The following is an 18,949-nucleotide window of genomic DNA, read 5'->3' on the forward strand; positions in this document are numbered from 1 at the left end:
GTTTATTTGTATGCCATCCACCGAAAGAAGTACATGGACAGAGTTGGAGTAAATGCCGTCGTAATTTTACTTGACTAGATTGTCCACCGCTCCGCCTTCGTAAAGTAGAAACTTCTCTATATTTCCATTCCCGTGGGAATTTTGGGATATCCTCTTTTAGTGATTCTATTACTACCCAAAAAATTAATTATATTCAGTCAATCAGTAACGTATAGTTTTATTTGTTTGATTAATACGGCATTGTATTTTAATATATTTGATTCACCAACCACGGGGGCATCTTGTTTAATATGGAATGTCACGGCTATAATTCAGTGCCAGTTCTCCAAGTGAACGTCATTAAATACGATGTGAGGGACATTAAACAAACATCTTAGGCTAAAGCCAAAATTATGTATTGCATTATTATTTTATTTATTGCACTGTTGTATATTTCTCTAGACTAGCATTGCCTGCAACCTCGTTGGTCATAACAGTTCACTGAAACCTTGAAGGGGTTGAGGAAATTTTTTTGTACACCAGTTTCTAAATTGGACAAAGTATAACACATGTGAGAAAACTGCATTCGGATCATAGCAACAATTATCGCATTTTACGAGTTCAAACATACATACATACAGACAAAAATTCTAAAATTCTCATTTTTACATTCTGTGCTGGCTTATATTCGTATATTTTTTATTAGTATTTCTTTGCAATAATATAAAAACATAAAAGATCTTTGGGGAAGCTATTGAGATAAATCAAGGTGAGTAAAATGCTGATCCTACCTAATACAGATACTGCTTCTGAACAAAAGGTGCTTCCAAAGATTCCCATGAATACGTTGTAATTAATTACTCCGTTGATTTACCCCTTCATCTAATTTGTACGTTTCATCTTTCACCATAAATAAATAATGATTTAACAAGTACAATATTGAAAATTATAAATTTATAAAGAAACAATACCATGACCCATTTTCAAGTACAAAGGAAAACCTCAAATCGATAGCAATTTCAGCGCTGCAGATCTCTAACTAACAAATAGATAAAAATTTAACACTGGCCGAGGGAAATTACCCTTCATTGCCTTCAATGGATATTTGTAGAATCCAATAAAATGAAATGAACAGATAAATAACCGATTGAGAATTCGGTTTATTTTGTTTCTGGTTACCATGTTCTCTGCACTTCAGTTATTCCCAGTTGCATTTTCGTATTAAAAAATAAACAGCATGTAGTGGCATGCCCTGAAAATATTCGACAAAGCTTTTATAGGGGACTGCGTGACTAAATTCTGATTCCGTCTTGCTTTAAATAATTCCTTATTACTGTACTTTATTAATCGTCTCCTTATGAAATGACTTAAATAAACAGTGATTAAATTAATTAATCATCTTATCAATAATAATCGAATAGATATTTCGAGTTTTTATAGTATTTGTTATATTGGTTTCACGATATATTTTTTTATGTTTCAAATAAAATTTGTATCCGATTTGTGACAAATATTCGGTAGAGCAATTAAAAATGTGCGCTTCGTTGAGTGCCAGCGGATGCGACTGCAAATATTGAGCTTTACAAGCCAGATATTGCGCAGGAATCCAAATTTTCAACATGGGTAAACTCTTTGTATATATATTTTTTTGAATTCGTGATTACATTACAGTAGGTATTAGGCATTTCATTTTAATATTTTTTTAATAAAATTAAGGAATGAAATTTTTCTCCATCATAAATTCATCATAATGGTGAGTTTCCTCGATTCATTTGAAACTAATAATTTAATTGTGGCTATTAAACGTACCGGCCGGCACATGTTTGCTCGGCTGAATCAAAAGGTCTCGGTTAGTCGACCCGGATGTGATAAGTTATTTTTTTATTTATTTACGTTATTTATTCTATAAGCAACAGGATTTACATTCGGAATTGTTTTATTGTTCTTAAGGCTTATAAACGTGGTATTGTTCTTTTAGGCAATGGTAAAAAAGCAACCTGCGCGTTGGCAGCTCCAGTTTAAATTCAAGACTTTTTAAATTCAGAATATACAATTGGCGGCTATATGTTTTCGCCGTCACGTTGACCGAAGTGTTGGCACGTGAAACTGGGTCCTATCACGATCACCTAAAATAAGCAAAACATTTGCATAAGAAAATGCCGACGCGAACTAATATTTTTAAGCAGCGCTTGCCAGGGAAATGCGAGCGTTGCGGAACACGTCCCATCCGCGGTTTCTGATTGTATTCATTATAAAAGCAATTTTTGTGTGTAGTAATGTAAAAAAGCGAAATAAACATAGGTAATAATGATGTTTTCTTGTACTATCGATGAAAGTCTGCGTTACTTACTTAATATATATACATACATACATTTCACGTACTTATCCCTTACGAGGTTGGCAGCTTCCACAGTCTCAAAAAGACTGAAAAGCCAAATTCAGCTGTATGGCTGGTTTAATGATAGAATTAAGATTCGGAGTACCTTACAATTTGCTAGCCCGTCGCTTAAAGATAGACTCTCAAGTAGCATACGTAGTTTCTAAAATTTATTAAGTGGCTGACAACTGGACAACGCATGTCCTAATCGGCTGGGTCTAGAAGTTTGTTATTTGGCATGTAGGTTTCTGATATGGTTTAGGGGTGCTGTAATTACTAAATTTCCGCAAGAACGAGAATTAACAGGATTTTTTGTTTTAGGCGCTGGCGAAGCTGCGGGCGTCCTCTATATAAGTATTGCCATTATTTGTTTATGATAGCATTATTCATTTCATAACAGTTTTTAAAAAAGCGTGAGTCTATTACTTAAGTACAAGGGTGGCTCTTAATGCAAGATGCTTGTTTGTGCTAAAAATAAAAGTGCCACAATGCTATGACGTCACAACACACATACATACGTCTGACCCATATTTATAATCACTGCAACGATCCTCGCACGGAGGGGTAACTCAAAATTAAAAATACCTAGTACATTTAAAAAAATGATGCATTCGTGAATATTAAATTTTAGAGCTCTCCAAAGGTGTTTTGAAAAATCATTATAATTGATATAAAACCTTTTTCCCGCGGCTGCGCTCGCGTGAAATGTACTCTACGTTCTTCTTCGTACTCTACACTATATGTACGCAAAATTTTATGGAGATCGGTTCAGTGGTTTTAACTTGAAAAAACGGACAAATAAACACCCAAACACACTTTCCCATTTACAAAATTAGTATGGATAATGTAAAAAGTATCCCCAGACCCCAGGCTCCAAGTTAAAGTGCTATAGGAAAAACAGGCATGCAAAGAAGAAACAGAACATACTCCTCATCACTCTAGAGCCCAGAGTGCGCAAATTATCACGATCTTGAACTGGTTAAGTCAAGTTTTTACACGAAGTGACTTTCGTGTGAATTCTACAACGTACAAGGAAATCTAACCTATATTTTGATCATGATTACATAATATAAATCCAGTTTCCTGAATGTGCAGGTTTTCTTATGATGTTTTCCCTCAAGACAGCACTTCAGCAAATTTAGAATTTATATTATTAGATAAGACTTTACCTCTTCATCTTGGTGCAGTGGAAGTGTAGAAATTTTCATGGAACACCGAACAAGAATTTATATCCAAGTCACGGTTTATCCGTACCACACAAATAAAATATGAACAAGAGCTACCAGACCGTATTTACACCGAAATATATTGCTTCCAATTATAAACGTCATGTGTGCAATAAATAACGCCAAGTCATAGCGAGATAATATAAAACGCACAGATTTAGGAGAATTCATCGTTGCGGAAATTGAGTGGTGCATGGTATTTTATACTTTTTTGCATTGTATAAAAATTATACTAAGTAATTTGAAAAAGTCAATGAAAAATAAAACAGTCAGATAAAACGCTTCAAGATTTTTTATCAAATAATATTCAAAGTCAAATCCTAACGAACTAATGCCAAAGACTAATTCAGAGCAGTGAAAAGAAAATTTATTAAGTGTGAACATTAGTAAACATAGATTTGAAATAGACATAGGCAACAGTCTCAACAAAACTAAAAGGGCAAGTTTGTCAACTTATAAAAACTAGATATAAATGTAATCACATTTGATAGTCAAGTGATTGTATTGCAGAGACTTGGGTTCTTCACGAAGGTTGACCCTCGGCGTAACGCGTAACGGAATTTTTATTGTTTATCCAATAATGTTGTCAGATTCATAAAAACTTTTTGATTGAATTTAAAGCGTGTCCTATCTTGGCTTTATTTATGTAAAATTACTTTTTGATGTAAGGGAACAACTTAGGATGCTATTGGTTATTTGGATTTGCTTCTTTAATATGGCCTTTATTTATGTAAGTATGCTCGCGGCTTCGTCCACTTGACACGAAAAATTATGGTTGTTCAATTAAAAAAAAAACATAATATTTGTTGATGGCAACATTTTTGTTTTGCTGTTTCCTTTTCCGTTTCTATTCCGCTTTGGTGTGCGTCGATTTATCTTGTTAAATTAATAAATAAAACATTTTAAAGATTTCAAACGTTTTTATGTTCTTTCCCGAACAATGGTCGTTTCCTTTACCACTGGAATTCCAGAAAATACGTAACAGTTAGTATCGTAATTCCTTAAAGGTATATAAATAGCATAATTAACTATAATAATTTAATAACACTTTTAGTAATTTGAAAACCTTATTGTTGGGATACATCTGTAATAATACGATGCAAAAGAAAAAGTATTCATCAATTGTTAAGTAGGTTTTCAAAATGTAATTAAAATACATTTGTTCAGGATTCCAGAATAACACAAATCCGTATAATTCCACCCAGGGCTCACTATAAAAACATTCAATATCCTCTTGAATGTCGAGTTCTACCGTGTGGATCTCTGAGTGATCCATAAAAATTCAATTATCCGAGGTGACCGGCAGCCTCCAATGACCAAAGGTTTCATTAGGGCTCGCTTCGGTACTGAAACATTTTTTGCTGTCATTTTTCCTCTCACAAAATCAAGCTAGCTAATAGGTTACGACCGCTGACACAGCGCCAATTTGGCATTCATCAACTTTATTTGTTTTTAAATTAGCTTTTTTAAATTATATTTTTCGTATAAGAAGTTGATAAGAAAATAACATTTGTGAAAAATACTACGTACCATTACTACAAATATATAAAATTACTACTCACTTTTATACTTAGTAAGTTTTTTCTTGGATGTCGTAAAATGCGACTAAGGATAGGCTTATAAATTTGAGATTCTTCTTTTAGGCGTTGGGCTAGCAACCTGTTTCTGGCTCTGTCTATCCCGCAAGGGTTATAGACGTTATTATATGTATATATATACTAAGTTAATTTAATGCCTACACCTCTTTATCATCCAATCAGAGAATTAGACAAGATACGCTTAAATAATTATATTTTCTACTACGTGAACAATCCCCGTTGTGAAATGCAAAAAGCAGTTAACATGGACGTGTGGGTTGAACTGCACCGCGGATTCAGGTGCAGCCGACTGGAAGCAACGCTAACAAACGATGCTGGATCAAGGAAGCTCCAGAATATCTTTCATCCCGGACTACTAAATAATGGTGCGAATTGCTGTTGTTTTTTAATATATTATATGATACTAGCTGTCCCGGCAAACGTTGTTTTGCATTTTGTGGGTATGAAAAATAGATGTTGGCCGATTCTCAGACCTACTCAATATGCTCACAAAATTTTATGAGTACCGGTCAAGCCGTTTCTGAGGAGTACGGGAACGAACATTGTGACACGAGAATTTTATATATAAGATTTTGTGGGTGTATTTAATTTATATTTTTAAGTTCGTGTCACATAACGCTTAAAGTATAATGTTTTGTTAAAATATAATGATAAATGATGGAAAACGATTTTTTTCTACGAAAAGCACGTTAGGTCATTGGTCCCGGTCGCAATCATTTGTGATTGGTATTAGTCTTAATATAAACCCCACTAAAGCCCTGAAGCTATTTAAATGAGAAAACCTTACACCAGCGAAAGCTGTATTAGTTTTACTGATTCTAAATAATACTTCTTTGTATTGTGCTCATAATAGACGAATCGTAGTCAGGTATGTGTTTCGAGGTCGATTCGAGTTCTCTTATTTTTATTTGCCTCGAATAAATTCTCTAATATACAAGCGATCAGAAAGAAATGTGGATGTATTAATTTGTTTTTCACACATTGCTTTTGCTGCAGAAGTACTCTCCCATCAATGAAATTAACTGTTACTGTCATCAAAGCAAGTGTCATAGAATATATATAATTTATGTGTACAACGAGTAACTGACCAGTTAAAATTATTATTTTTTGAAGAAATAAACTCTTGCTCACTATACTCCTACTTATCTTATATGATAATTAAGGTAAAAAATTTATATTCATACAAATTCTACAGAATTCAGACAAAGCATATTCATATCACAGCATAAGAGAGATATACAAAAAATGCGAAGCCGCCGGCCGTACTGCGCGTTAGAGCGCACTCAAATATTAAACGAGAGTGGAAATCCCGGTAACCCCACAAAGTAGGAAACCACTCAGAGTGTTTCTTTTACTATTTAACGGGTTCCGCACTATGGCCAGGCTCATTTACCTACATCGTTTCATACATTTCTGGGTCACAAGTCGGAGTACCAAATAAAAGCATGTATGTATTTATGTTTGGTACTCCGATGGACTGTATATCATTCTAATTTACTCCCTCTTTATTATATTATAGAAGAATTAAAGAAAGTATCGACTAAATACTTATATGATCATATGATCACGTCTTTATCCCTTACGGGGAAGACAGAGCCAACAGTCTTGAAAAGACTGATAGACCACGTTCAGCTGTTTGGCCTGAATGATAGAATTAAGATTCAAATAGTGACGGGTTGCTAGCCCATCGCCTAAAAGAAGAATCCCAAGTTTATAAGCCTATCCCTTAGTCGCCTTTTACGACATCCATGGGAACGAGATGGAGTGGTCCTATTCTTTTTTTATTGTTGCCAGGAACCATACTAAATACTTGATGAGTATTATCTAACAATCTTTTTTCGTAGCACGAAATGCTACGATTTCGTAGCAGTTGCTACGAGTGTGGTCGAATTTGATACAATTTATGTTTATTAAAAAATGTTTATATCTGATATACTGAAATTTTTCTGTTCAAAGGAACACTATGATTTAAAAGTAGCTTGCGCTAGCAAACTAAGGAGCTTGATGATAAAATGAACTGCTGGGAAAGTCGTTGTATTTATTTAATTTAAAGTAGGTTGGAGTTTTATCTAATCTTTAACTCAAGAGCAAAATAATATATTTCTTAGAATTTCTTACTAGTTATCAGGAATAAGAGATAATTTATGAATCTCAATTACTTTTCCATCTGTAAACCATCCAACTAATCGGGATTTTCGGGTCTGGTGACTACGATCTCTGACCTCTTTGACTAGAAACCTAACCAACACTGAATCGTGGTTAAAGTTGTACTTAATTTATGTGCCTGCTGAAAATCCTTTTATTGTCTCTTGGGACTTCCATAAGAATTAGATGGTATGGTCATTTTCTAAAATGCAGGAACCACACGGCACAGTTGATGATTATTTTTTAGCAATAAATTAATTTATTATCACTTTTTCGCCGCATTAGGCCGCCGCCGCCGCGAGACCGCGTTGCATTTAAGATAAATGTTTATCTGAGAAATACAGTTTTCAATTAGCGTTTGTCTCGGGTTTGTTAGTCTCGTGAAACGGAATGGCTATACTTCTTTTGTATTCTATTCTGCTTTTGTGTCTGCAATCTCGTATATAAACGTAAATATCGTTTCAAAACAATCTTCGTACTGAGATAATTAATTATTATAGCCATAGTCGCTAGTTTGAGGTTCTGGATTTATACATACATAAAATCGGCGTGATCTTAAATGAAGGGTAGGCAGAGACTACATCTTCCCCAGTCTCCGTACCCCGATATCTAAATTCAGGAATTTTCAAGAACTTCCTCAAATTGCATGCATCATCTAGGGCCTCATCTAAAATGTCAATAAATAAAAGGCAACAATCGTATTATCATAATCTTTTTATTAACAATAAAATGAATCGTGTGCGATACGTAATTGAATTCCCAATTTAAAATGCACAAGCCGGTCACCGTCACTACTTAACCACGATCCAACCTCACCATTCGTTGAAACGATTGCTTTAAGTGAAGAAATCAAAGTGTTTTATACGAAATGAATTATAGTTATGATATGCTCGGGCGGGCTGAGTTAAGATCTTTGATTGTAGAAATTAATCTCTGCAAAATTATTCGGCTCTATCAAAAGCTAGACATTCATGTTCGATTGCTGGCCGCACTTTAAACGCACCCCTTCATATCAGAGCCGTACTAGGGATGTGGCCAGAACGTAGCCCGTTTTGAGCTTTAACAATATATACTTAATTACATAGGTATATTATCATTACATTCGATTACATATTGTCAACGGCGCTTCACTGTCAATCCAAAGAAAATGTATGTACTAACATTTTTTGAGACTTCGGACAAGACACTACATCCTGGTCACAGCCCGGGCATTTATAAGCTCTAAATTCACGCTCATTCATTGGCATGGGTTAAAAATTGCAGCCCACAATTTAAAGTAAATTTCCAGTTTTGGACAGAGCCAGATAATTTTGCAGAGGTTGAATTTCTACAATAAACTGACAGTTGGAATAATATTTCATAATGATAATATCGGACGCGTGAAACATTTATGTGGATAAACTAAATGCTACAGCTTTTTAATAAAATATTGATTTAAATGATTGTTTCGAAATACTAAACGAAATTCTGTAAATTGAATTTAATATTGAGTGTTAGAGTGAACACATTAAGTGTTTTGCGTTAAATAAACTTAAACAGGCCATATTGCAAACTTTATGATTAAGATTGAGAAAAAATAATCATTTTTGTACTCTATTTTATGCAAATAAATAATTTTGAATTTGAATTACATTAAAGAAATATTGACTATCAGGGCATCTTGTAACAATAATCTTCCCAAACCTACAAACAATATTTTTCAAGCTCTTCAACAAAATTTAGTCCGGCCCTGTTGAAATGTGCTCGGTCACTGCGAGAGTACCGTCATTGGATCCATTAGCACCGGTATAAATTGTTCGCGGTGTTCTAAATTCAAAATGGATCAATGCAATCTAATCCAGCGCCATAGTTAATATATTTTGAATTGGACTGTAGGTGTCGCTTTACTGATGTATTGTATTTTGAAATTGTTGTATTGTTTATTTGAATTTGTTATAAATGTAGGTATAGCTCCAACCCACCCAGCATATCTCCAGCATACGCCCTATACATACAGTACAATAAAAAGCACTTGCGTTTCGTTAATATAATTGCATATTGCACCTCTCTTACCATTTTATAATCGAGAAATATGTAAGAAGAAAAATTTATGGAATATATAACAATAAATAAATATTTTATTTACAGTTAAAAATTTTATCGCCTATCTATCATTTCGGGCGTTAGGAGATGAAGTATGCAAACTGATTCTTAGAGGAACGGAATTACTATGGAACATTATCATTACAGCTTTACATTCTTTACATGCCAACTCTTAGTTCGTAAACGTATCGATTTTGAGTAAGATATATTAAAGTTGTGCAAAAAAGAAACAAATTATGAATAGAAATTAAAAATTTATAATTGTAAGTCCATTTTTCTGTTTTAGAGCGTTAACTTCATATTTCATTTTTATCATGTTTGTTGATGGATGTACAAAACATTACTTAAAAAATTCAATGAATAATCTGCATAATCAACGGGTGTATGAAAGTTCTCACTCGTTCTTTCCATATTCTCACTCCTCTTGTGTCTAAAACATATTTCATTAAACAAGCGGTCAAACACTCAAAATCGACACATACATTTCGAACAGAACAAAAGGAAACGCTATATAAGTACATGTAGTTCCAAAAACAATCCGACTACGTACATTATTATTCTACCACCACGTTCCTGGTAGCAACTTCAACACAATACCGTATCATGAAAACAGCTTATAAACACGTATCATAGACATTAGAATAAGTATTTACAATTCACTTAACGCTGAGTTAAATTTACTTTTGCTCTCGTGTATTGGTACTTTTGACTTTGTCTTTGAATAATCGTTGAGTACGAAATGAGGGCTAATGAAATTAGAATACAAGATTCAACAATAAAATTCACTTATGTAGACACATGAGCATTACGCAACTCGTATATTAACGTTTAGAAGAAAAACCGGTGTTCACTTTTCAATACAAATCTATTTCTTTGTTCACAAATAGGAAAAAATATATCAGACATTTAGTAATGTAATTTCAAATTAAAATAGTTGGTTCGAATACTTATTTTTAAAAAATATTCAAAATGTATTAAAAAAGGTGATTAAAACAATAGAAAAATATTACGTAATGATTGTTGCTGAAAACAGGAAAATATGTTTCTACGCATCAATAATCTGTTGTATTTATTTTTTGAGAAAGAATGTAAAGTACAAAACATTTTTCAGTTACTCGAATAAACTTACATTAAAACATTTGTTTTACTTACTTAAATCTTATTTGGCAGTAGTGATTTTAAATTACCAAAACTGACTTTGCAGTTTTAAGCTACTCTTAATACATAGGTAATAATTCATTTCATAGTATAACAAATGACAACATACTATGGTCGATTTATTTTATTACATCGGAAAAAACTGCTTCGTAATTTCACGAATATACATAGATTATTATACATACCAAATTTATTGACGAAGAATTAACTATTCCTAAACTGTTTTATTAGTGTAGTAACAAATGAACGATAAAAACGCAATATCAAAATGTGATCAAGTCTTCCGGGATTTTATTATAATTAAAGCTCAAATTTTATGGACAAGGATATATCCATCACTCCATTCGTGGGCTAACATAAAATTCTTATACAATAACACATATCTATTTTTACCATGTTCTTGGCACATAGTTTCAGATAGTTATTATAAGATACAGGATAACTTTTGTACACAAACTCGAGAAGTTAAAGTTTCGCTATCGTGAAACAGGAAACAATGGCAAAATAGGTAAACTTCATTACATCAAATAAATCTGAGCTGGAATCCCGCGCAAACTTGCTGTTGTTCACAAAAAATAAAATATTGTTAACATAGACACGAGGTATGCACAACATACAGCCACTAAGAAACAAACGGCCTTTTGAGGCGCGAACTGAACGCTGAGACTGCGACGATCGCCGCTCACACACTCCCCACATCACACTCCTCGATGTACCTAAACGATTTAAATTTAAGATAATATTGTCTCGGCAAAATCTCACTCCACGACACTCGTCAAATATTAGCGAGTCGTATATACTACGTATATATAAATTTGATAAAGTTAATTCGTATTAATATTCCATAATAATATTTTCCTCATAAAACACAAGTCATTGGTTCACATGTCACTAGATAGCACGCGGGTGCTGAAAGGTTCAGTAGACGGCGGCGGCGGGGCAGCGCAGGACAGCGCAGGGCAGAGGCGGGGGCCGCGCGGCGGGGGGCGGGGGCGAGGCGCGCCGTTAAATGATGCTCTCGCGATTCCGTTCATTCTCCTCCTGCGAACTTAGCGAACTGCCACCGCAGATCTGCATCTCGATCTCTTGTAGCCTGCGATAGATAACAATACTAATTGATAAATGTACATTCGCCACGTCTTTAACCCTCGCGTGGTAAACAGAGCCAATAATCTTGAAAAGACTGATAGGCCACGTTCAGCTGTTGGCTTAATGATAGAATTGAGATTTAAATAGGGATAGGTTGCTAGCCCATCGCCTAAAAGATAAATCCCAAGTTTATAAGGCTTTTCCTTAGTCGCCTTTTACGTCCAAGAGAAAGAGTGGAGTGCTCCACTTGTTGTTCGAATTTTTAAATCTAAGTCAATAAACGGCTTCATAGTTTGTAGTACTTACTCCATTCAAATACTTATGAACCCACGGAAGAAATGGTAGTGTTAATGGCATATTAAGTGGTATTTAAGAGTAAAGTTCAAATATGTACCTCTGATCTACTTCCCACTGCTGCTGGCTCAACTTGGCGGACATGGCGGCGTTCTCCGTCTCGACCGTGTACAAGCGCTCGCGCAGTCTTTTGATCTCGCACTCTAACGCGTCATGTGAGTCGAGCATTACTCGCGGCGCCATGCTCATGCTCACTGCGGCTATGCTTCCGCCGCCGGCTGCGCTGCTCCGGACGCTCGACGCGAGAGACGCTACTGGAGATGCTACACGAAGAGGGCTTACTGACGAACTGTGGGGTAAGACCATTGATTGAGACACCATTTTCAGGCTTCTATTACATTTCTGGCTATATTGAAAGAGTTAGAAACTGTACGTACGCACGTACTCTGTGAAGTGTATCTTCGGAGTCTTTCATAGTGTTACCACATCTTTGGTATTATGGGTGAAAGTTGTACAAGTAAATCTACATCCATTATCTTTTTTACTTTACATAGCATATACTCATATGTACGTGTAGTTAAATTTTTCAACAGTCTAAATTTCGTTACGAAAGGTTTGGCCTATCCGAGATTTACGTTAAATTATGATAAACGTTAATGGAAAGGGAAGCGATGAGAGGCAAAATAGATAAATCGAGGTACGAGGTAAAAAAGTACATGATTTTAAGAAGAAGTTATGTATCTCAGTACGGTCATATGGTTACCTATAAAGCTGGTCCCGGTAGGAAGGCGGGTGTGAGGGGTGCATCTGCTGCATGGGCGCTGGCGGGAGCTGCATCTCCTCTATAGGAACGCGCCCACTCGTCTCCACGAGCCCGGGCGTCGATTGGCAGCGTCCCATTGCCACTACAACCGTTATAATATATTTATAATATCCTTGAATTGCAAGAGGATGTGATGCCTTTGCTATTGAAGACACAAAAATCTGCTGCAAATTTTATTTAAGTGAAAATAAAAATAATATAGTGTGCTTAAATAGACCCTTTAAACAACAAACACTTCAGCTATATAGATTAGCACAAAGATATAATTGTTTACAATCCATAAACCAGCATCTTCATATTTATGTGGATTTATTCAGAGTACATGCCTTTTTCAAGTGGCGCTTTCTTATATTTCTCAAGTCTCTTGACGGCGATGGCCTCCAGGCGGACCCGGGCCGCGGGGTACTCCTTCAGCACGTCCCACATGTCCTTCTTGCTCAGCACGAACAGATCCGAGTAGCCGACGGACCGCACCGATGCTGTCCGCCGGTTTCCTGTCAACGTGTCACACACACACTCCGTGCCAACCGGTGTCCGGCCCAAAGAGCTTATGATCTGTTCTGGCTGTTTACTTTTTAACTTTAATTTCGCTCCATTATCAAATTGTTTAATCGCTTGTTCAGTTTATGCCAACCAGTAGAGATCATAAGATCGTTTAAGGGAAACCGAAACACCGGTGGCAGGGTAACACATACAATGGGTAATTGTATAACAAGATCAGTGGGAGATAAAGATTAAGCCGATTCAGGAGAAAGATTCACTGTAGCTACCTTACTTTAGCAGGGTGGATTAAATATAATCAGATTGGAGTCATGTCATTGAAAAGTTTAAAAATAAATTATCTTAAAATAACTATAAGAAGCATCATTCTCTATCGAGTTCTCAATATGTGCTTCATAACAAATACAAAGCGTATAAGTAAAAAATAGTATAAAAATTGTAAGTTCTTGATAGAATTAAGCATGTCTACAAATTTTATAAGTATTGAAAATTAAAAGAACGCTTTATAAACCCAATTGACAGAAGACTAAGGATTTTAAATACATGAAGGTAAATAGTACACTTAATCATAAGGGGGCAACATGCGCCAAGAGGTCACGCCAAATATAAAAATTAGGTAATCGGGGAAGATGCAAAGCGATCGGGGACACTGCCTTCAATACAACCAAGGAGAGAGAGAACATGAGACGAGAACAGAACACATGACACTAGATGCTACAAAATCCTGGAGAACGACTAAAAAGAAGCCAATAAAATCCAATTGAAATAATATGAATAATGCAGCTTACCGTGTAGCTCTACTTCTTTGTTCAGAATGTCAATAAAAAAAATAAACGAATGTAAAGAGCGTGAACGGAAACAATTGAAACAATAGCATTAAATGCGAATTATGTTAACAAAGAAAATAATAAAAATTTAAAAGCATTCCCTAATATTATATCTGACAAAGGCGGTGTTACCGCGAATGGTGTCCATGTTGTTGTGTGTTTAGAGAAAGGTTAAGAAGACAACAACGTGGCCACCCAAAGCATTGGCAGTACTTTCGGATTGATGTCCCAAAACCTGTTGTTAGCGCCGTGGCCGCTCCTTCGGCCTGACTGCAGCGTCTCCTCGAAACGTTTGCTTTTCGAAACTTTTCAACAAAATAACATATAATAATAATGGCGTGGCGTCTCGGGCCGAGGCGATATTTACCAAGTTGTTTACCTGCCGTGCCCATGTTCAGAATGGAAATTTCTCCAAAATAAGAACCCGCCTTGAGTGTTGCTAACACCGTCTTCCCGTTGTCGCCCACCACCTGTAGTTTCCCTCGATTTACTATGTACATCTCCTTCCCGACTTCACCTTGTGACAAAGCATAAGAAATTAGATTTTAAGCCTTTGGTTTAGGTAGAGTGTACTTCATAAAATATATAACCTTTACCTTTTCTACAAATGTAATCACCAGGTGAAAATAATACTGGCCGCAGTCGCAACACCAGCTCACACAGAAATCCCGCCTCGGTATTTTGAAAGATTTCCACCCTAAAACAATGACATGGAAAATTTTTACTAATCATACAGACACAATATCACATTAAGCAATACCCGCAATTTAATGAATGTGTAGAATTTAGCTGTAAACATAAAGCTTGGTAGAGCCATTTGGCGACAAAAATTTACGGATCGTATAAACGAACACTTTTGAATAATTCATGGACGTAAAAAGCGAATGTTTCTCTTTTTAATTATACAACACGGGATATTAAGCTGGAACTGCCGCTCTGCATTAATGTGGGTGTATTGCGCACACTCACTATTACTGAATATAATTTTTATCTAATTATACAAAGCAATTTCACAAAAGAATCCAAGTGTTCTAATTAAATGTGCATGCAAAACATTATACTCGTACAGTACCCGTACAGATAGTTTTTGTAGCTTTTTTACACAATGCTACCTATTTGTCTTATTCGTGGCATTGTTTTCTGATAATAAATTTGACAGATCTCGGCAAAGTTAGAACAGATACATACATATAATCACGTCTATATCCCTTGCGTGGTAGACAGAGCCAACAGCCTTCAGAAGACTTTAAGGCCACGTTCAGCTATTTGGCTTAATGATAGAATTGAGATTCAAATAGTGACAGGTTGCCCATTGCCTAAAAGATGAATCCCAAGTATATAAGCCTATCCCTTATTCGCCTTTTACATTATCCATGGGTAAGAGAGGAGTCGTCCTATTCTTTTTCTTTTGGTGCCGGGAACAACACAGCAAAACACAACACGGTTAGAATAGATACTTATTCGTAAATTTATTTATATATCAGCTTTTTATTTATATTTCAGTACTTAACTGACGTTGGTAATTTCCACCATATAAGGAAATTTCAAACATCGAAAGTTGAAAGAAAATTATATTCTACAACGGTGTTAACTTTATGATTGATGACAGCGATCTTCTAGTAACAGGAGAACAACTAATTGGGATGAAAATACCTTGTAAACTTTCTCCAGTGGATGCTCCCTTAACTTGATACCATTGTGAAATCTTGCTTGATCATATAAACATGGGATGGGCTTGTATTGTAATATAGTTACACTTTGTAACTTCCCTGTGTCAGATAACTGAATATACGTAAATTTGGCGGTCTGCCTCTTTCGCATTAACAATATTTAATACTATTGTTATTGGCAAACAGAATAATTATAGTCTTAATAGGTATATAATCTACATAGAGGGATAAAAATCATAGTATCAATTTCATATTGGCATCCACTTATTTATGCCATCAAAATAAGTCATCTATCATCGTTATCTCAAATGTCATCCACTTTTTTCCTATAAAACTAGCAAGTTCATCATATCATTCGATTTTATTCAAAAATTCTAAGCTTTTCATTTCTGTTCAGTTAAAATTATGACTAAAGGCCAGGTCAAGTATACCATAACCGACAAGCTTGAATGTTAAGATGAATAACCGTTCAAAATATATATCTTTGTTTATTTCGAAAAACAAACTTTACCAACTACTGTAACTTAACCAGTTGGAGAAAGTAAATTTGATTCATTACCGTACCGTTCGCAACAGAACTACTTATCAGATTTATTTACACACTTTTCCTCGTATAAGCTACATGTTAATTTAAGGACCACCAAGAGAGAATTTATACGTTCTTGGGGATTTTGTTAGGGGAAGAAGTAGAAGGTGATCATAGAGTTTATGGGTACCAACCACCCGACTAGAACTACTCACATTTCATTATACTCGTACCTCTACCTACATTCAGCTGTAAGTATTGTATGTTTAAATTTACATTAACATTAAATACATACATAAAATCACGCCTCTTTCCCGGAGGGGTAGGCAGAGACTAAATATAATAACATTAAATATAATAAAAACATCTCATCTGATTTCGAATTTCATGAAACAACTAATAAGGTTTAATTGTATCACAAATTACATTTAAGATTCTAAGTATTGCATGTTTCAATATATGGTTTTCTCTCCTACATTGATTAACAACTGAACCTATTACACAATTCAGTAGTTTGTGCCGGTCGTAAATATCTCACACTCGAGTTAGCAAAATATGCAGGCCAGAATCACAGAATAAGGTAGGCATAGAAGTTAAGTAATTACTTTGATTGTTTCATGAATAATATTTGATATTTGTAATAAAACCTTGGTAATATTAAAACACGTGTAGATTATTTATATGTGTACTAAGTTATTTTAAAATATAAAAAAAAAATTATAATCTTTTTTGGAGTAATACTTATTTTTTACGACACAGGGTACTTGTTACTTCGAATAAATGTACATTTGTATTTTAGTTAAGTAAGATTTCTTAGTAATTCAAAAATAAGTTTTATACTTTCTATGTTTTGTAGTTGAGTTGGCTTGATTGTTGAGTTTCTGTGCGAGTTTGTGGAGCTGTTTACATTTTCTCATCTTCCTGACTACGGAACCACACCATATTTTCATCCATTATAACTTACTAGAGAATATTGTTGTTGTTATAAGAAACAAATTGTTATTATATAGAGTAGTAAAACAGGTATAAACGTGTTAATAGGTAGTAGATATGCTAAAGGTAGTATTTTGCTTTTAATGTCATGGTAATTTTTATTAAAGAGAAAGTTAAGCTAAGTGCTCAAGAAATAAAAACCAAACTAAAGTAAAAAATTAAATTATACCAATTGAGTTAGCCACGAAATAAGTTGGGGACTTGTGGCACAAGATACTTACTAAACGATACTATATTTTATAGTAAATACTTATATAAATAAAAATCCAAGACCCAGGTCAATCAAAAAAAGGTTTGTTTCTCATAATGACCCGACCGGGATTCGATCCCGGGACCTCCAGTGTCAAAGGCAAGCGCACTACCGCTGCGCCACAGAGGCCTTCAAATTACAGGAAATAATAACATTAATAAAAAATGCATCTGTATTACTGAGTTTTGATTACGGGGTAATTTAAGTTAGTTTTAGTAAGTTTATTACACGCAATTTATGGCATTATAACTATCATAGAGTCTACTTGTGTAACTTATTGTACAAAAACAGAAAATATACCAAAATAATCTTTTTGAAATGATAAATATCAAAGATATACCATAATGTCCATTTTTCTATCGCGGATTTAAGGAAAGAAATTAATTTTTAAATGAGTAGTAGACACAAAAAAAACAGGTAATCCCTACTAAACTCCATGTTCACTCACCTTTTCAGAGTATCCAGATGAACATTGATAGCTATCTCCGCCTTCAGTTTATCAGGGAGGCAGGAGACGGCTTTCTCTTCATCAGAGCACTTCTGAGTGAGCCACAGGTAATCGAACCATTTGATCACCTTGACCTGAAGGTGTGTGGGCACCCGGCGCATACGCATGTACGTTTTTACTCCATCCAGCTTGGCTGCAACAAAGAAATTGAGATTAATTACAAAATTAAAAATAGGACTCTGTTTAGTTGACATATTAACGCACATCCCAAACGAGAACTAAAAATTATATGGATTACATTTTTCTTACTGTGATCAACGTTTTTGTTACCGCTTATGCTTTGACGTAAATTATTCACACTTGAAATGGGCTGAGATGGATCTACGTTTAAAGTCGAGGTAAGAAAATTAAATTTCACTTTTGCACATCGCACTTAATCTCACCTGTCGCCGAGTAAGTTAAGTTGGTCTAAGTGGGGCGCCTCGTGTGTCAGGCACTAACTTGATGCTAGTAAGAAATAATTGCAATCACAACTTTGCTAAAGCGTTTAACTAAAGCTCTTGTTTCCTATCTGCTCGTGGCAGGTAGGGTTTCAGGCAATAATACGGATAATATAAAGTTTAACTAGCTTATGCCTAAGATTCTTCGTATTCAGAGTTCGTAAATAGCGGGTCACTCTCGCTTATCCATATTAATTATATTCCAACGGAAAAGGTCTTAAGCCGGTTGTTTCAAAATACCAAAACTTAAAAAAAATACTGGACATAGGCAGTTAGATGAAATTTTTCAGAATAATACTAAACTTTCTTACTTCGTATTGTATTTGTATTGGTGCCGTGTGGTTCCCGGCACCAATACAAAAAAGAATAGGACCACACCATCTCTTTCCCATGGATGTCGTAAAAGGCGACTAAGGGATAGGCTTACAAACTTGGGATTCTTTTTTAGGCGATGGGCTAGCAA

General features: G+C 35.0%; 1 protein-coding gene across 1 annotated transcript in view; it reads right to left on the bottom strand.

The window, feature by feature from the left end:
• Positions 1 to 11,570: 11,570 nt before the first annotated feature.
• Positions 11,571 to 18,949, bottom strand: part of LOC106136926 (cyclic nucleotide-gated cation channel alpha-3) — a 91,701-nt gene continuing 84,322 nt past the window's right edge. The window contains exons 7-13 of the mRNA XM_060954551.1: positions 17,987 to 18,179; positions 14,696 to 14,796; positions 14,479 to 14,616; positions 13,098 to 13,265; positions 12,712 to 12,853; positions 12,049 to 12,297; positions 11,571 to 11,658 (exon numbers count right to left, since the gene is read on the bottom strand). Of these exons, the coding sequence (XP_060810534.1) occupies positions 11,571 to 11,658; positions 12,049 to 12,297; positions 12,712 to 12,853; positions 13,098 to 13,265; positions 14,479 to 14,616; positions 14,696 to 14,796; positions 17,987 to 18,179 (1,079 nt within the window). The remainder of the gene's footprint in view (positions 11,659 to 12,048; positions 12,298 to 12,711; positions 12,854 to 13,097; positions 13,266 to 14,478; positions 14,617 to 14,695; positions 14,797 to 17,986; positions 18,180 to 18,949) is intronic.

The sequence above is a fragment of the Amyelois transitella genome, chromosome 4, assembly GCF_032362555.1.
Source record: "Amyelois transitella isolate CPQ chromosome 4, ilAmyTran1.1, whole genome shotgun sequence".
In the NCBI taxonomy this organism is placed as follows: Eukaryota; Metazoa; Arthropoda; class Insecta; order Lepidoptera; family Pyralidae; genus Amyelois; species Amyelois transitella.